The sequence below is a fragment of the Anomaloglossus baeobatrachus genome, chromosome 7 (assembly GCF_048569485.1).
Source record: "Anomaloglossus baeobatrachus isolate aAnoBae1 chromosome 7, aAnoBae1.hap1, whole genome shotgun sequence".
In the NCBI taxonomy this organism is placed as follows: domain Eukaryota; kingdom Metazoa; phylum Chordata; class Amphibia; order Anura; family Aromobatidae; genus Anomaloglossus; species Anomaloglossus baeobatrachus.
Genome location: NC_134359.1, coordinates 56,645,394 through 56,665,532, shown reverse-complemented (window position 1 = coordinate 56,665,532; position 20,139 = coordinate 56,645,394). Strand labels below are relative to the sequence as shown.

The 20,139-nt window shown below is 44.9% G+C and overlaps 1 protein-coding gene across 2 annotated transcripts in view; it reads right to left on the bottom strand.

Annotated features, from left to right (window-relative positions):
• Positions 1–20,139, bottom strand: part of GAD1 (glutamate decarboxylase 1) — a 130,128-nt gene that overhangs the window by 104,412 nt on the left and 5,577 nt on the right. For both annotated transcript variants that reach the window (XM_075317315.1, XM_075317316.1), the window contains exon 3: positions 18,837–18,899. In XM_075317315.1, the coding sequence (XP_075173430.1) occupies positions 18,837–18,899 (63 nt within the window). The remainder of the gene's footprint in view (positions 1–18,836; positions 18,900–20,139) is intronic.

Genomic DNA, 20,139 nt, shown 5'->3' with positions numbered 1-20,139 from the left:
TGATGAGCGGGCACTACCATGCTCGGGTGCTCTGTACTCGTAACTATCAATTGGATGCTCAGATGGGTGCAACTCGAGTATCAAGTATAATGGAAGTCAATGGGGAACTCAAGGATTTTTCCGGAGGATCTTCCATTATACTTGAGTCGCACCCGTCCGAGAGTCCAATTGCTCGTTATGAGTACCGAGCACCTCAGCATGGTAGTGCTCGCTCACCACTAGACCTGACCATTCTTCAGGTGTTTTCTACTTAGAAATTTCTTTACTCGTTACAACAAGTCAATATATTTTTTTAAGTATTTTGCTTGAAAAACTGCAAATAGTTAGTTCATTGTTGGAGCTAAAAATAGTCTAGAAAATGCCAGCAAAAAGCGGCTACAAAAATGCTGAAAAAACACTCGATCATCTCCAGATGTGAAAACAACCTAAAAAAAGTTAAAAAATGAGGCTGCAGGAAAAAAAATGCTTCCTTAGGCCTCCTTCACATGTCTGTGCAAAACACTAAGGTCCATGGTGAAGGTACATATGTGTGTGTGTGTGTGTGTGTGTGTGTGTGTGTGTGTCCGTGTGCTGTCCCTGCAGCACATGGACAGCATGAGGTGGTATACTTACCTGTCCCCGGCTCTGCTGTTTCCCGCACTGCTGTTACTTCCAGGTCCGAAGTCAGTGCAGTGAATATGCATGAGCTTAATGAGCAGCCTGGAAGTAACAGCAGAGGCAGAGACAGCAGCAATGGAGACAGGTAAGCATAAAAATTCTTTAATTTTATGTGACCTGTGTTTCCTCCTGTATGTGTCACACTGATGTCACATGGATAACATCAGAGTGCGGTCCATGTGACTCCCGTGCTGCCGGAGAAAAAACGGACATGTCGTCGTGTGGAGCATATGGACTCGTCTGTGTGCCACACGGACACCTGGTCCATGTCAAAACACGGGTGTGTGCACTGACCCATTGATTTTAATGCAGACGTGTGAAGGAGGGTTTGTCTGCTGAAAAAAGGACATCTTGTGCACACAGGCAATGTGCGCACTTCTCAGTATTCGGTTGCAGAAATTTCTGCACCATTTCTGCATATCTTCTCAGGAATAACGCAGCATTTATTGCATGTGTTTTTGCCTTGTTTTTGGTGCGTTTCTCATGCATTCTGGGGTGAAAAAAACACTGCAAAAATGCTGAAAGAAGGGACATGCTGCAGATTTATTTCTGCATCAAATCTGTGAAGGATAAAAGCAACATGTGCACAAAATGTCAGGTTTTTCATTGACTTTGCTGGCATATGGATTTGCCTGCTGTTTTGTGACAAAACTGCACTAAAAATGCATAAAAAAGTGATAAAAACGCACTGTGTGCACATAGCCTAAGATAGTTTTGGCTGCTGTCGGGAACATTATATTAGGAGAATTGCTCCCCTCATACTCTATGCACCCAGTGATCCTGTAGCACCCCCATATTGTGCTGCACCTGATCCCGGAGGCTGGAGGGGTCCACCATGGCCGGTTAGTGTCTCTGGTACCCAGGCTCACTGGTGCGGCACCGTACCAGCTCTGCTTGCCTTTCTAAATTAAAAAGATGATGGAAGGAGGCCGCTCTCCAGACACCGCACGAGCCGCTAACAAAATGCTCCATTAAATCCGCACCAGCTGCTATTTATAGACCAAAATTCTCTCTAAGAAAATCTCTTCTTTCTCTTCCAGAAAGTCTGCCTTGTACTTAATATGCTGAATTTACACTTCCAGGACCAGGATAACATGGAAGCAGATAGCAGCACAGCACATACAGACTGTTCTTCTAAGATTATAGTCACTGGGGGCAGGGAAGGCCTTGTCTTGATTGGCCACAAAGATAAAATAAATATAAAACAAACAGATCTAAAATATATTATAGAAACCTCCATTGCTGGAAGGAATGAACAGACTGGATTAATTGTATTCAAGGGGTCCCACAAAAAGCCTATCTCTCCCAAACAGGGCCGACTGCTGCCCGTCTATGTGCCTCTCATTAATCTCTCCTCCCAGGAGACCAGTATTTTGTTGGAAGATAAGCTTGAAAAATTTTCAGCACTCTATGATCCCAATAGCTTCCACCATTACCAGATCCCCCCAGGGGTCTCCAAATCATTTACAACATTAACCCATGGCAGCGCTCAGATTACCCTAGCAGGCTTGTATTATCTAACTGATTAACGTCAGATCATTAAGTGCCCAAAATGAAGTGGCTGCTGGATCCCAAGCGCCGAATTCAATCATCGTCCAAAGAGATTTGACTCCTTGTATTTGTTGTGTATGTGTTATATATGTATTTTGTATGTGTTCTGTATTTGTTCTATATGTGTTCTGCTTGAGTTCCGTGTGTTTTCTGTATCTGTTCTGTATATGTTGTATATCTGTTCTATATGTTTGATATGTGTTGTGTATGTGTTCTATGTGTTTTCTGTATGTGTTGTATATGTGTTCTATATGTGTTGTGTATGTATTGTATATCTGTTCTGTGTGTTCTGTATGTGTTGTATATGTGTTCTGTGTGTGTTCTGTATGTGTTCTATATGTGTTGTGTATGTGTTGTATATGTGTTCTGTATGTGTTGTGTATGTATTGTATATCTGTTCTGTGTGTTCTGTATGTGTTGTATATGTGTTGTGTATGTGTTCTATATGTGTTGTGTATGTATTGTATATCTGTTCTGTGTGTTCTGTATGTGTTGTATATGTGTTCTGTGTGTGTTCTGTATGTGTTCTATATGTGTTGTGTATGTGTTGTATATGTGTTCTGTATGTGTTGTGTATGTATTGTATATCTGTTCTGTGTGTTCTGTATGTGTTGTATATGTGTTCTGTGTGTGTTCTGTATGTGTTCTATATGTGTTGTGTATGTGTTGTATATGTGTTCTGTATGTGTTGTGTATGTATTGTATATCTGTTCTGTGTGTTCTGTATGTGTTGTATATGTGTTCTGTGTGTGTTCTGTATGTGTTCTATATGTGTTGTGTATGTGTTGTATATGTGTTCTGTATGTGTTGTGTATGTATTGTATATCTGTTCTGTGTGTTCTGTATGTGTTGTATATGTGTTCTGTGTGTGTTCTGTATGTGTTCTATATGTGTTGTGTATGTGTTGTATATGTGTTCTGTATGTGTTGTATATGTGTTCTGTGTGTGTTCTGTATGTGTTGTATATGTGTTCTGTGTGTATTCTGTATGTGTTGTATATGCATTCTGTATGTGTTGTGCATATGTGTTCTGTATCTATTCTGTATGTATTCTGTATGTGTTCTGTATTTGCTGTGTATGTGTTCTGTATTTGCTGTGTATGTGTTCTGTATTTGCTGTGTGTGTGTTCTGTATGTGTGGTATATGTGTTCTGTGTGTGTTCTGTATGTGTTGTATATGTGTTCTGTGTGTGTATTCTGTATGTGTTGTATATGCATTCTGTATGTGTTCTGTATCTATTCTGTATGTATTCTGTATGTGTTCTGTATTTGCTGTGTATGTGTTCTGTATTTGCTGTGTATGTGTTCTGTATTTGCTGTGTATGTGTTCTGTATTTTCTGTGTGTGTGTTCTGTATTTGCTGTGTATGTGTTCTGTATTTGTGAAGCCCCACAGGTGTTGTGTCGGTGCATTACCTTCAGGGACTCCACGTAGCTGGATCTGGTCACAGGTAGGAGATCTTCTTCTTGTCGTGACGCCACTCTCAGAATTGCGGTCAGTGGGGACCGCCACTGCAGGTTGAGGGACGCCTGGGGCTGATGGTGAGTGCAGTTAGTTGGAATAGCCTCCTGAGAGTGAGGCAAGCCCCAGGGCCCTGTGTAGGTGCGTAGTACCACAAGGCGCAGAATGACTCAACACAGGCAGGATGTCTTTCAGGGTTTTTACTCACTTCAGGTGGCAGGGTGAGTAACCCGGGCGTAGCTGGGATGAACCAGGCGGGAACCAGGTGTCCTTCAGGCTGACTTGTGAGGGTGACTACTAACTCGCCTTCCTTAGCCCTTGGTGGTTTGGGGTGACCCCGACTTTGAGTCCCTATGGGGGTCACCCAGGGAAGTTGCTGAAGCCTCACTCCCCTTCGTTTGCCGTGTGCTTGTTGCCTGGGCCAGATCACTCCAGCTTCTTGCCTCCTGTGAGCTATGGGCCCTAACTGTGGCTACGTGGCTGCGGCTTTTGTGGTGTTGTGGCGTGGGCTTTGAGAGCCCCACACCGGCAGGTTTAGCAAAAGAAAGCTGGATCTATCTCCGCTTCGGGATCTGCCGCCCGTTTGGGCCTGGTTCTCCCTAGCAGTCTCCTTACTTCCCACTCCGTGCTCTTCTCTCTAGCTGAAGATGGATTTCGGGTAGCACTCCTAGTTGACCGTTCTCCCCCGTCAGTAGCCACTGCGCGGGCGCTGTTAGACAGCAACAGCCCCACAGGTCTGCTCCTCACTGAGCCCTATGGAGTTCTGCTCTAACTGACTCACTGCCCCTCCTCTCCTGTTCTTGCCTACGCCACCTAGCAACCAGACTCTCTTACCACACCCCTTGAGAGGAGATGGAGGCTTTTGGCCCCCTCCACTATTCCAGTGAAGGTCAAGGCTTTTCCCCCTCCTGGGATCCCCAGGGGTCCTCTCATGGGTACATGTGTGAGAGCTGATTACTATGCGCCTGTGTTCCACACCCCGGTCAGCCTTCTGGATTACCTGTATTGTACTGTCCCCAGCATGGGTGCAGTACTCAGTGGTGCCTGACCAGGTCAGGGGCGCCACATTCCCCCTTAGTTATCACCAGCACATCCTCGGGCTGCAAGACAACATTTTAAAATGCATAAAACATTAAAACATGGTAAAACATTTTTAAAACCACCAGGTACCATACATCACCACCCTCCACCCACAAGTCCGTTAACCCACCCAAAACCCTTTCACGTTGGCCGCGGCTTCAGCCACTTCTGGCAGGATGTAGAGGCGGCTTACATGGGCTGGTGGTTTCAGGGTATACCTGGCCTGGTGGATCCGCGCCTTCAGCCTCTTCTGGCAGGATGCAGAGGCGGCCTCCACAGTTGGTGCTGACCAGGTACCCTCTTTGTGGTGGAGAGCCAGGCCCCATAAACAGGCATGCTCTCTGGTTGCAGGTAAGCCAAGGCCCTATATACGGACGGGCCCCCTGGTTGCAGACGAGCCAAGCCCCTAAACAGGCTGACTCTGGTGGTGGTGGTGCCCTTTTGGTGTAACTATTTACACTGCGAGAGTTTGTGGCTATAGCCAGTTCATAGCCTTAAGGTTTATGGTTTTCTCACAATAGTTTTTGTGGGCACATGCTTAAACGTAAACGTTGCAAAACAAACTTTTCAAAACTTCAACTGGTAACTTCTTTCTTTACTTTACTCCTCCATTTCACCAGGGCTTTGGCCTGTTGGGCTGCGGCACCTGTTGCTTCCTTGCTCTTTGTCGTCGTCTGAGGTAGTTTCATCTGTAGGTTCTTTGTCTTTTTCCTGTAGCATGGGGTGGCTGTAGGGTTTGCTGGTACATAGTGCTACGTCAAGCGCGTACAGTCCTCTTTCGCCTTCATGCATAGTGAATTGTACTGAATCCCCCATCTTTAGGTTTCTGCCAGGGTGTCCTCTAGGCAGATGAGCGCTCACATCTCTTCTGTTGACAAATATCCCTTCTTTGATACCAGGGGCTACAATAAAGCCATATCCGCTTTTCAAGTTGAAGTCCTCTACTACTCCTCTGCAAAGGGGTCCTCTGACCTGGGCTTTGGACCTTCTCAGTAACCTTTTCTCCTGTAGGTCTCTGGCTGTGACTTCTCTCTGCTCTGGAGACTGTGGTGCAGGGGACAGCATTGGTCTGTTGCGACGCCTTGTCTTGCGGGCTGGGTTCTGCTGGGCTGTTACCTCAATGCCTGAAGGGCCCCAGGTGAGGTTTCTGGGCTGGTCTTCATCAGCAGACGGTGTCAAGTCCTCCTCATCCCAACGGGAATAGGGTAACATCTCCGGCTCTGAGTATTGCTCCACTGCCGGTGGCTCCGGAGTCAGCTCCTCAGTTTCCTGGCCTCCTCTCCCCCTTAGTTCTTCTTGGCACTCCTTTGGTGGCGGTGCTGGGGATGAACTTCCTTCAACAGGCCCAGGCGGGGGACTCTTTGGCGTGGTTGCTGCAGGGGTTGCCGGAATCCTCTTGGGGGTGTGCGGAGGGAGCAGATACCGATCCACCATCTCTTGTGGGAACTGGGCCTCTAGGTCAGCCTTCAGCTTCCAGTATTCGGGGTCCTCCCCCAGCGTGGGCTTTCCAGCAGGGACCTCTTTGGACCGGGGAGCGGTGTCTGCTCTGGCCTTGCAGGCCGGGGAAAATGGTGATGCAATCTCTTGGCGGGCCGCGCCTGGCATGGTGGCGGCCTGGTCTTGGCGGGCCGCGCCCTGTATGGCGGCGGCCTGGTCTTGGCGGGCCGCGCCCTGTATGGCGGCGGCCTGGTCTTGGCGGGCCGCGCCCTGTATGGCGGCGGCCTGGTCTTGGCGGGCCGCGCCCTGTATGGCGGCGGCCTGGTCTTGGCGGGCCGCGCCCTGTATGGCGGCGGCCTGGATCGGCGTCGCAGCTGCGATGGGATCTGTGCAGGCTGGGCTGGGCGTCGCTGCAGGGACCGGGTCTTGGTGGGCCGAGCAGGGCATCGCTGCGGCAGCCGGGGCTTGACGGGCCGAGCAGGGCATCGCTGCGGCGGCCGGGGCTTGGCGGGCCGAGCAGGGCATCGCTGCGGCGGCCGGGGCTTGACGGGCCGAGCAGGGCATCGCTGCGGCGGCCGGGGCTTGACGGGCCGAGCAGGGCATCGCTGCGGCGGCCGGGGCTTGGCGGGCCGAGCAGGGCATCGCTGCGGCAGCCTGGGCTTGGCGGGCCGCACCTGGCGTGGCTGCGGCCTGGCTCAGCGTCGCCGCGCCGGGCGCCTCTTCAGGGACCGCGGGCGTGGCAGCAGGGGTCGGGGCATCCGGGCCGGCAGGGGTAATACTGGACTCACCCATCGGTGGCAGCATCGGGGTCTGAGTCGTCGCCGTCCGGTCTGGCACTCGTCGTGCGGTTCCCCTCTCATAGGCCTGAACCGCGGCAGCCATCTCCAGAAGCTCCATGCGTTCTTCTCTGATCTGCTCCACGACCCGGGTCTCCAGTCGGTCGCAGAACTGGGCAAGCTCCCGATACCACCAGGCAGCGGAGCCTGGTTCTGGGTTTCTGCGGTCAGACGCCATTTCCTCTGTGCCTTCTTCTGCACGATTTCCCAGCAGTGGACTCGTCGTTGCCTCTAGTAGCAAGCTGTTCAGTTTCCGCTCTGCCTCTTTCAGCAGCTCCTCTCCCAGCAGCAGGCTTCTGGCTCCCTTTCTGTCCCGACGTCTCTGGACGCTTCCGCTTTCTTCACAAGCGAGGTCAGAACTCTGCAGGGGATCTCTGGGTAGCCACACCTCTTCGTGGGCGGTAACTTCTTCCAGCGCGGGCTGCTGTTGTTTTTCAGCGCGCTTTTCATGGTGGCAATATGGCGGCGCTTCCAATTTTTCAAGCGGACCGCCCAGGCACATGGTCACCTGTCTCAACAGGTCTAGTCCTTATCCTGTTCGTGACGCCAGATGTGAAGCCCCACAGGTGTAGTGTCGGTGCATTACCTTCAGGGACTCCACTCGGCTGGATCTGGTCACAGGTAGGAGATCTTCTTCTTGTCGTGACGCCACTCTCAGAATTGCGGTCAGTGGGGACCGCCACTGCAGGTTGAGGGACGCCTGGGGCTGATGGTGAGTGCAGTTAGTTGGAATAGCCTCCTGAGAGTGAGGCAAGCCCCAGGGCCCTGTGTAGGTGCGTAGTACCACAAGGCGCAGAATGACTCAACACAGGCAGGATGTCTTTCAGGGTTTTTACTCACTTCAGGTGGCAGGGTGAGTAACCCGGGCGTAGCTGGGATGAACCAGGCGGGAACCAGGTGTCCTTCAGGCTGACTTGTGAGGGTGACTACTAACTCGCCTTCCTTAGCCCTTGGTGGTTTGGGGTGACCCCGACTTTGAGTCCCTATGGGGGTCACCCAGGGAAGTTGCTGAAGCCTCACTCCCCTTCGTTTGCCGTGTGCTTGTTGCCTGGGCCAGATCACTCCAGCTTCTTGCCTCCTGTGAGCTATGGGCCCTAACTGTGGCTACGTGGCTGCGGCTTTTGTGGTGTTGTGGCGTGGGCTTTGAGAGCCCCACACCGGCAGGTTTAGCAAAAGAAAGCTGGATCTATCTCCGCTTCGGGATCTGCCGCCCGTTTGGGCCTGGTTCTCCCTAGCAGTCTCCTTACTTCCCACTCCGTGCTCTTCTCTCTAGCTGAAGATGGATTTCGGGTAGCACTCCTAGTTGACCGTTCTCCCCCGTCAGTAGCCACTGCGCGGGCGCTGTTAGACAGCAACAGCCCCACAGGTCTGCTCCTCACTGAGCCCTATGGAGTTCTGCTCTAACTGACTCACTGCCCCTCCTCTCCTGTTCTTGCCTACGCCACCTAGCAACCAGACTCTCTTACCACACCCCTTGAGAGGAGATGGAGGCTTTTGGCCCCCTCCACTATTCCAGTGAAGGTCAAGGCTTTTCCCCCTCCTGGGATCCCCAGGGGTCCTCTCATGGGTACATGTGTGAGACCTGATCACTATGCGCCTGTGTTCCACACCCCGGTCAGCCTTCTGGATTACCTGTATTGTACTGTCCCCAGCATGGGTGCAGTACTCAGTGGTGCCTGACCAGGTCAGGGGCGCCACATATTTGCTGTGTATGTGTTCTGTATTTGTTGTGTATGTGTTCTGTATTTGCTGTGTATGTGTTCTGTATTTGCTGTGTATGTGTTCTGTATTTGCTGTGTATGTGTTCTGTATTGTTGTGTATGTGTTCTGTATTTGCTGTGTGTGTGTTCTGTATTTGTTGTGTATGTGTTCTGTATTTGCTGTGTATGTGTTCTGTATTTGCTGTGTATGTGTTCTGTATTTGCTGTGTATGTGTTCTGTATTTGCTGTGTATGTGTTCTGTATTTGCTGTGTATGTGTTCTGTATTGTTGTGTATGTGTTCTGTATTTGCTGTGTGTGTGTTCTGTATTTGCTGTGTGTGTGTTCTGTATTTGCTGTGTATGTGTTCTGTATTTGCTGTGTATGTGTTCTGTATTTGCTGTGTATGTGTTCTGTATTTGCTGTGTGTGTGTGTTCTGTATTTGCTGTGTGTGTGTTCTGTATTTGCTGTGTGTGTGTTCTGTATTTGCTGTGTATGTGTTCTGTATTTGCTGTGTTTGTGTTCTGTATTTGTTGTATATGTGTTCTGTATTTGCTGTGTATGTGTTCTGTATTTGCTGTGTATGTGTTCTGTATTGTTGTGTATGTGTTCTGTATTTGCTGTGTGTGTGTTCTGTATTTGCTGTGTATGTGTTCTGTATTTGCTTTGTATGTGTTCTGTATTTGCTGTGTATGTGTTCTGTATTTGCTGTGTATGTGTTCTGTATTTGCTGTGTATGTGTTCTGTATTTGCTGTGTATGTGTTCTGTATTTGCTTTGTATGTGTTCTGTATTTGCTGTGTATGTGTTCTGTATTTGCTTTGTATGTGTTCTGTATTTGCTGTGTGTGTGTTCTGTATTTGCTGTGTATGTGTTCTGTATTTGCTGTGTGTGTTCTGTATTTGCTGTGTATGTGTTCTGTATTTGCTGTGTATGTGTTCTGTATTTGCTTTGTATGTGTTCTGTATTTGCTGTGTATGTGTTCTGTATTTGCTGTGTGTGTGTTCTGTATTTGCTGTGTATGTGTTCTGTATTTGCTGTGTATGTGTTCTGTATTTGCTGTGTATGTGTTCTGTATTTGCTGTGTATGTGTTCTGTATTTGCTGTGTATGTGTTCTGTATTTGCTGTGTATGTGTTCTGTATTTGCTGTGTATGTGTTCTGTATTTGCTGTGTGTGTGTTCTGTATTTGCTGTGTATGTGTTCTGTATTTGCTGTGTATGTGTTCTGTATTTGCTGTGTATGTGTTCTGTATTTGCTGTGTATGTGTTCTGTATTTGCTGTGTATGTGTTCTGTATTTGCTGTGTATGTGTTCTGTATTTGCTTTGTATGTGTTCTGTATTTGCTGTGTATGTGTTCTGTATTTGCTTTGTATGTGTTCTGTATTTGCTGTGTGTGTGTTCTGTATTTGCTGTGTATGTGTTCTGTATTTGCTGTGTGTGTTCTGTATTTGCTGTGTATGTGTTCTGTATTTGCTGTGTATGTGTTCTGTATTTGCTTTGTATGTGTTCTGTATTTGCTGTGTATGTGTTCTGTATTTGCTGTGTGTGTGTTCTGTATTTGCTGTGTATGTGTTCTGTATTTGCTGTGTATGTGTTCTGTATTTGCTGTGTATGTGTTCTGTATTTGCTGTGTATGTGTTCTGTATTTGCTGTGTATGTGTTCTGTATTTGCTGTGTATGTGTTCTGTATTTGCTGTGTATGTGTTCTGTATTTGCTGTGTGTGTGTTCTGTATTTGCTGTGTATGTGTTCTGTATTTGCTGTGTATGTGTTCTGTATTTGCTGTGTATGTGTTCTGTATTTGCTGTGTATGTGTTCTGTATTTGCTGTGTATGTGTTCTGTATTTGCTGTGTATGTGTTCTGTATTTGCTGTGTATGTGTTCTGTATTTGCTGTGTGTGTGTTCTGTATTTGCTGTGTATGTGTTCTGTATTGTTGTGTATGTGTTCTGTATTTGCTGTGTGTGTGTTCTGTATTTGTTGTGTATGTGTTCTGTATTTGCTGTGTATGTGTTCTGTATTTGCTGTGTATGTGTTCTGTATTTGCTGTGTATGTGTTCTGTATTTGCTGTGTATGTGTTCTGTATTTGCTGTGTATGTGTTCTGTATTGTTGTGTATGTGTTCTGTATTTGCTGTGTGTGTGTTCTGTATTTGCTGTGTGTGTGTTCTGTATTTGCTGTGTATGTGTTCTGTATTTGCTGTGTGTGTGTTCTGTATTTGCTGTGTGTGTGTTCTGTATTTGCTGTGTATGTGTTCTGTATTTGCTGTGTGTGTGTTCTGTATTTGCTGTGTGTGTGTTCTGTATTTGCTGTGTGTGTGTTCTGTATTTGCTGTGTATGTGTTCTGTATTTGCTGTGTTTGTGTTCTGTATTTGTTGTGTATGTGTTCTGTATTTGCTGTGTATGTGTTCTGTATTTGCTGTGTATGTGTTCTGTATTGTTGTGTATGTGTTCTGTATTTGCTGTGTGTGTGTTCTGTATTTGCTGTGTATGTGTTCTGTATTTGCTGTGTATGTGTTCTGTATTTGCTTTGTATGTGTTCTGTATTTGCTGTGTATGTGTTCTGTATTTGCTGTGTATGTGTTCTGTATTTGCTGTGTATGTGTTCTGTATTTGCTGTGTATGTGTTCTGTATTTGCTTTGTATGTGTTCTGTATTTGCTTTGTATGTGTTCTGTATTTGCTGTGTATGTGTTCTGTATTTGCTGTGTGTGTGTTCTGTATTTGCTGTGTATGTGTTCTGTATTTGCTGTGTATGTGTTCTGTATTTGCTGTGTATGTGTTCTGTATTTGCTGTGTATGTGTTCTGTATTTGCTGTGTATGTGTTCTGTATTTGCTGTGTATGTGTTCTGTATTTGCTGTGTATGTGTTCTGTATTTGCTGTGTGTGTGTTCTGTATTTGCTGTGTATGTGTTCTGTATTTGTTGTGTATGTGTTCTGTATTTGCTGTGTATGTGTTCTGTATTTGCTGTGTATGTGTTCTGTATTTGCTGTGTATGTGTTCTGTATTTGCTGTGTGTGTGTTCTGTATTTGCTGTGTATGTGTTCTTTATTTGTTGTGTATGTGTTCTGTATTTGCTGTGTATGTGTTCTGTATTTGCTGTGTATGTGTTCTGTATTTGCTGTGTATGTGTTCTGTATTTGCTGTGTATGTGTTCTGTATTTGCTGTGTATGTGTTCTGTATTTGCTGTGTGTGTGTTCTGTATTTGCTGTGTATGTGTTCTTTATTTGTTGTGTATGTGTTCTGTATTTGCTGTGTATGTGTTCTGTATTTGCTGTGTATGTGTTCTGTATTTGCTGTGTATGTGTTCTGTATTTGCTGTGTGTGTGTTCTGTATTTGCTGTGTATGTGTTCTTTATTTGTTGTGTATGTGTTCTGTATTTGCTGTGTGTGTGTTCTGTATTTGCTGTGTATGTGTTCTGTATTTGCTGTGTATGTGTTCTGTATTTGCTGTGTATGTGTTCTGTATGTATTCTGTATGTGTTCTGTATTTGCTGTGTATGTGTTCTGTATTTGCTGTGTGTGTGTTCTGTATTTGCTGTGTATGTGTTCTTTATTTGTTGTGTATGTGTTCTGTATTTGCTGTGTGTGTGTTCTGTATTTGCTGTGTATGTGTTCTGTATTTGCTGTGTATGTGTTCTGTATTTGCTGTGTATGTGTTCTGTATTTGCTGTGTAAGTGTTCTGTATTTGTTGTGTATGTGTTCTGCTGCATTCACACACAGATTTCTGACCAGTCAAACTGATCACTGACAGACACAGACAGAAAAGGGCTCCGGTGCAAAAACAATATATGGGCACTTTGCAGCCTAGAGCTCATAAAAATGCAAAATTCCACCTGCTTTGGAGGTAGAAATGAGCCCCTTTACCTTTTGGGCCACTCTGCGGCTGCACAGGGTGCACCAATAAGGCTAAGTTCACACTTCCGTTGTTTTGCATCAGTCACATGCGTCGCTTGACGCATGTGACTGATGCGCTGTACAACGGATGACAACGGATGACAAAGAACAGAATTCTTTGTCGGATTCCGTTGTGTGCGGGGGGCGGAGTTATGGGGGCAGACTTCGGGGTGGGTGGAGCCGAGCGGGGCCATGGCATTGAGTACGTCAGTGCCGCGGGGACTGCAGGACAGGTGAGTGTAAGTGTGTGTGTGTGTGTGTATACATGCTGTGTGCGGGGGGCGGAGCACGAGGGGGCGAAGTTCGGGGTGGGTGGAGCCGAGCAGGGCCGTGGCACTGAGGACATCAGTGCCGTGGGGACTGCAGGACAAGTGAGTGTGAGTGTGGGTGTAAGTGTGAGAGAGTGTGTGTGTGTGTGTGTGTATATACATGCTGAGTGCAGGAGGGGGCGGAGCCGAGCGGTGAAGTGTCTGGCTCTGTGCACAGCCAGGGTAAATATCGGGTAAAACAAAGCACTTTTTGCTTGGTTACCCGATATTTATCTTGGTTACTAGCATACACCGCTTAGCGCGGGCTCCCTGCACCCGTAACCAGTGTAAATACTGGGTAACTAACCAAAGCGCGTTGCTTAGTAACCCGATGTTTATCCTGGTTACCTGTGCGGGGAGCCAGAGAGCGCATGCGCAGCGAAATCCAACGGATTCCACTGCACAAAAAACGTTACATGCTGCATTGCTCCCGCCCGGCGGTCAGTCAAAAAACGACTGACCGTGACGCAGCAGATGCAATGCAGCATCATCAGTCACAATCCGTCGCCAATAGAACTCTATGGGGAAAAACTGGAATCCTGCAAAATATTTTGCAGGATACCGTAATTCCTCAAGGCGACGGATTGTGACTGATACAAAACAACGGAAGTGTGAACTTAGCCTTATATATCCAACCCTGAAACTGATCTTACAGATGAAAAAAAAGGTCTGTTCACTATTTATACCAACAGATATTCTTGCCTCCCTCATCTATTGTAATCGTCCTAAAGTAAAAACTTCCTATTCTTATCATGGAGTTGTTGTTGCTGTTTCTTTCCCCCCAATAATCTGTTTATATGCTAGCATCATTGCATTTAGCAGATTATTAAACACAATTTTTCTGGCAGCTGATACAAATTTTAATCAGATCAAACTGATCAATGTACAATTTTGATGTGATCATACAGAAATTAATCAGATATCTATATATGTAAATGAACCCTTACTTTTTTGTGAAGTGGTGCTTGTGACGCCCCTGGACTATCAGGTCATCACAGGGTACTGCACAAGCTTCCCTTTAATGCAGTATCTGCCTCCCTCTTGGGTCTGGGTCCCTATCTAATAGTGTTGCCTCCAACAGCAAATCAAATCATAGATACACCCTGCACCACACCCACCAGACACACCAGTGGACGGCTTGAGTGGAATAGAGTCACCCACCTGGGGGGGGTCAGGGAGGGGAGGTGAGGAATGTAGTCAGTAGACAGTGAGTTGAAGGAGAGTGGCTAGGAAGTAACCGTCGAGCTGTGAGGAGCTCAGAGGAGGTTGGGAGCGGTGGATCCTAGAGAAGCTGTCTAGGTTGCAGACGGTGGTCTGGGCCTAAGGGAGTCGGACCCACAGTAACAGGATATTGTGGCAAGGTGCCTGGACCTGTCAAGGAGGACAGCCGGCAGTCTAGCACTGTCACCGGTCCGGGAACAAAGACATGACGGGGTACACGGACCCTAGGTCGAGGAGTAGCTTCAGGCAACCCGACAATTCACCTGAGGAGAACGGAGCCTTTTTGATCTGTTCCCACCCACTCCAGAATCGGGGCATTAGCGCAACGAGGGGGATAGGACTTTCTAATCCAAAAGGGTCCAGAAAATCCCAAGCGTGAGCCCTGACAGCAAGCTCCCATACTTGACCCTCGAACCACAGTGAACCCGGATCCGAGCAGCTTGGCTGCTTCCACGGGAGCGGAACAGTGCTCATGTGGCCACCTCTCTGTGGCACAAAGTGGTTCTCTTGCCCAAGTGTTCCCCAACTCCAGTCCTCGAGAGCCACCAAAAGATCATGTTTGCAGGACTTCCTTAGTATTGAGTAGATGAAAAATCCATCTACTGTGCTATAACACTAGGGAAATCTTGAAAACATGATCTGTTGTCTCTTGAGGAACCTAGGGGCAAATCTTAGGAGATATCACTTGGCATGTTAGACACATTTTACTCATACTGCCTCATGTCATGCATGTAATTAGCAGCAAAAGTAAAGGCATAACTTTAATGTTAGAAATATGCCTCATATTTCACCCCATCCATTGCAAGAAATTAAACCTGCAATGAATCACATACAAAGAATGGAGATGATGCAGACAAACTTTCATCTACTTAACTAGAACTGTATGATGATGTGGATTTTATGCACTCAAATGTGTGCACAAAATCCACTGCAAATGCACAGTGCACTCCTTGTGCTTAGGGGTGCTTCACACACAGCGAGATCGCTGCCGAGATCGCTGCTGAGTCACGCTTTTTGTGACGCAGCAGTGACCTCATTAGCGATCTCGCTGTGTGTGACACTGAGCAGCGATCTGGCCCCTGCTGCGAGATCGCTGCTCGTTACACACAGCCCTGGTTCGTTTTCTTCAAAGCCGCTCTCCCGCTGTGACACACAGATCGCTGTGTGTGACAGCGAGAGAGCGACAAATGAAGCGAGCAGGGAGCAGGAGCCGGTGTCTGGCAGCTGAGGTAAGCTTGTAACCAAGATAAACATCGGGTAACCAAGGTGGTTACCCGATATTTACCTTAGTTACCAGCCTCCGCAGCTCTCACGCTGCCTGTGCTGCCGGCTCCGGCTCTCTGCACATGTAGCTGCTATACACATCGGGTTAATTAACCCGATGTGTATAGCAGCTAGGAGAGCAAGGAGCCAGCGCTAAGCAGTGTGCGCGGCTCCTTGCTCTCTGCACATGTAGCTGCATTACACATCGGGTTAATTAACCCGATGTGTACAGCAGCTAGGAGAGCAAGGAGCCAGCGCTCAGTGTGCGCGGCTCCCTGCTCCCTGCACACAGCGCTGGTAACTAATGTAAACATCGGGTAACCATACCCGATGTTTACCTTAGTTACCAGTCTCCGCAGCTTCCAGTCGGCGGCTCCGTGCAAGCGCAGCGTCGCTTGCACGTCGCTGCTGGCTGGGGGCTGTTCAGTGGTCGCTGGTGAGATCTGCCTGTTTGACAGCTCACCAGCGACCATGTAGCGATGCAGCAGCGATCCTGACCAGGTCAGATCGCTGGTCGGATCGCTGCTGCATCGCTAAGTGTGAAGGTACCCTTAGTGTTTCTGACAATCTACATATCAAAAGTAAATAAATCGCTCACTGTGCACTGAATAATGACATCTGTCTTTTGTATACAATGAAAAAAAAAAGACTGCTGGCCCATCCTATCTTTCTAATGTGAACAGGGGCAAACTGAATGTGAAACATAGTAACAAAAAGGAGATAGTTGCACTCTGTAGTGATAAGATATGTGGAAAAATGAATATGGGAATATAGACATGCATTACTGCTATGAAAAAAAAACAATTTTCTCAATTTTTCCTTTTTTTATTTTAATAGCAGTAATGCATGTCTATATTCCCAGTCATTGTTCCACATATCTTATCACTACAGAGTGCAACTATCTCCTTTCTGTTACTTTGGATACAATGGGTGCCATGACAAAATACTGCAGACCATCAGAAAACATATCCAGAAAGAATAAAGTTGATCTGAACATCCAAAAAAATAAATAAATTCTTCAAATTTTATTCCGTAAGTATTAAACAATTAAAAGCCACTTAATATGACAGAATCACATGAGTGTTTTTGTTTTCTATTACCAGAATGTGTTTTTTCATTATTCATTACTTATGGACTAAAATTTGAAGAATGTATCTATTTTTGTGGATGTGCTGATCAACTTTATTTTTCTTCGATTTATTGTTTGCCCTCTATTCCATCTTACTGACATAAGAGTAACATTTTACTCAAATTATAATAATAATATTAATCATTTTTATTTATATAATACCACCATATTTTACAGAACTTTACAATTCAAAGGGGGCATATCACATAAATTGCCTTTTACTTTCCGTTCTGTTTATTTTACATATGTCATTTTCTTTTATTATTATTTTAGAAAAATAATTATGAATGGATATGATAGGATTATGTTCTACAGTGGAACCTTGGATTGAGAGTAACTTGGTTTGAGAGCGTTTTGCAACACAAGCAAAGCTTTTTATAAATTTGTAACTTGGTTTAAGAGCAATGCTTTGCAAGAAGAGCAAATACTCATGGTGCACATTTCCGGCTCTGTCCTTTCACCATGCTTTGACCTGCTCTGGAGGTAACTTTCTATACATATGTACTGTATACTGTAGTACAGTATATACTATATAGCATGTCTATCAATTTGCATTTGTAGATACAGTATTGTACTTTCTCTCTGCTAACCAGTAGATGGCTGGATTGTCATTGTAAATAACCATCTGTACCTTCCCCCCCCCCCCATATCTCATTGTAGATTGTAAGCTCTCACGAGCGGGGTTGTCTTTTTTCCCTCTAAATATTGTATTTTCTACAACTCTTACTTGTTTGTATATGATCCTCCTGAATTGTAAAGCGCTGCGGAATATGTTGGCACTATAGAAATAAAGAGTAGTAGAAGTAGTAGTAGTAGTAGTAGTAGTAGTAGTATTCTATTGTAAGCTAAAGTGCAGTTTAATTTGCTTTATATGTTTTTTACTGTACAGTATTTTGTATTAGTGTACTGTAATATTTATATGAATACAGTACATTATATTGTATTACTGTAATAAGTTTGTATAAATACAGTAAATATTTTTGGGTTGTGGAACGAATTGTCTGCATTTCAATTATTTCCTATGGGAAAATTCGCTTTGATATAAGAGTAACTTGGTTTAAGAGCACACTCCCGGAACCAATTATGCTCATAATCCAAGGTTCCACTGTATTTATAAATAGTGCAGAAAGGGATACTTATTGGAACAGGTCATTGTTAAAGGGACAATTGGGAATATTGCATTGTTCTTTGTGTTAGATGGTACAGATATGAAAAAGAAGACGTATCACTTCTGCCATAATTTATTCTCACATTTGTTTCATAAGGTTGAAACTACTGTATCAAAATAATTCCTTATAATGACAGTCATTGCTACCATGTGACCAACAGAATTAAATATCATCAGTCTTGATTATATTTTATTCTTTTGGTCACATGGAAGCAATAATTGTCATTATAAGGAATTATTTTGATACAGTAGTTTCATCCTTATGATATAAATCTGAGAATTAATGATGGCAGAAGTGATACTTCTTCTTTTTCATAGCTAAACCATCTAAAACAAAGAACAATGCAATATTCCTAATTGTCCCTTTATCTCCCCTTAATCTTTTGTATTCTTAGGATAATGTATTGATGAATTGTGCCATCATGGGGTTTGGACTTGTATCTGACAACTTGTGGGATATTTTTTTTTTTTTACTGAAAAATGTGATTAATACTAGTATCACTGTAATGAAAACCATTTGGCGACTTTAATAAATTTCAGAAATGAATATGTATTCATTTTTCTTCAAATTAAACCAATTCTTTACCATTAAACACAAACTCTGATTATTTCCTTTCTATGTCAATGTTTTTTTGTTGTTGTCTACTTTCTGCTATTCCGTTTGGTGCCACTAGGGGGAACTCTGGTATTGTCATAATTTTCAGACAGGCTGTCAGAGAGTGGAATGATGGATCTAGTGGACTTGATTTATTTCAATAAATGAGATTAATGACATTATTAACATGAACAGACATTTCTTTTGTGTCTGATATCTCAGCATCCCACTGCTGCTTTCACACCATATTTCCCCCTTCAATTCAAAACACTAAAATATTGATACAAATCCACACACGGATGTAGCAGAGCTGAGATTGCTACTTGACACAAATGCTAGTATTACAGTGCTGATGTGTTATTTTTTTACTTTACAGGTAGATTAAATAGATGATGGGGTTTTTTTCCACTTTAGTGAATTATAAAACTGTTTTAAAGGGAGAAATTATAGGATTGCATAATGCAAATTCAACTCTGCTACATCTGTACACAAATAATTCATAAACTGTCCACATCAATAATCAAAGACCTACCACATATCTTTAGTCCCAGCTTTTTTGTGCATCCATGTGCCACCCCACACCAGGTGTCATAGGCTGCAAATGGAATACAGAATATAAATATAATGTAGCAAGATCATTGGACTAAATACAAATCAACCATAAATCATCCCCATCACACTGTATTCACACGGTGCGGTATGGTACTAAATACATTTTTTGCGGTTTAGCTGTGATTGCTGTCAATATATCAGAGGATCATAATCACAAGAGATCTCTGTAAGTACACCCGACACACCCGACTCACAGGCACATTGGAATACATCAGTGTTATTTCGTTAACTGTAAACAAAAATGATAATTTCTTCCAAAGTGTCTCATTTTAACCTGATTTCTTGAGAAAAATTATTCAATTTAAATGTATAAATGTTGTGAATGATAAAGTTGTATATCAGATTTTGGGACTGTAATAATCGCACTGTCTCCATATATGTGCAAAGCATGAGGAGGTGTGAACAGGAGCTGAGATGTGCTCAGGGAGGAGGACTGAGCCTGACTGAGGAGGTTATCAGTGCAGATGCCGGCACAATGCAAATCACTGCCGGCCCCGATAATAGAGGATAATTCTGCTCCATCAGGGTATGTCATCTGTGTCCTGGACGGTAACATCTCCTGGTTCAGCTCCAGCCAAGTAAACTGCCATGAAATGGGGGTCAGGGAACAGAGCAGGAATTAATTGGCTGAAAAATAGTATCTGACTGTCTGATCGGGCTGACTGCCTATGCAGGAAGAAGACTGCACCCAACAGCCCCGAATTAAAGGAGTACCAACACACACACACACACACACACACACACACACACACACACACACACACACACACACACACACACACACACACACGTGCACATATACACTGTATATAGAGTGTATATGTGCACACATAGCACATGTAGCAGTCAAGCTTAACTGGATAAAAGGATAAAAGGCTACTATAAGTGCATGTGACTTTTCGATCCAAGGTGTGAGGCCCCCTACGGGTGATGAAAGGCAAATCCTTACTGGAGCTTCTGCACGGACATGATCGTCCGGTTATTGCTCTTTGTTGGTCTCCTCCTTTCTTACGGTTTCTGTTGTTGTTATTATTACCGGATGGTTTATTAAAGAAGGGGTAGATGTTATTAATGGTTTTCATTCTAAAGGTAAGAATACCAGGTACCTGTGACCAGAACAGTTCTGCTTGCTAAGAATTAATGCAGATTACAACCTAATCACAAGACTCTTTGGGAAAGAAGAAAAAAAGAAACGCAAAAAAACTGGACTTTTATTAGCTCAT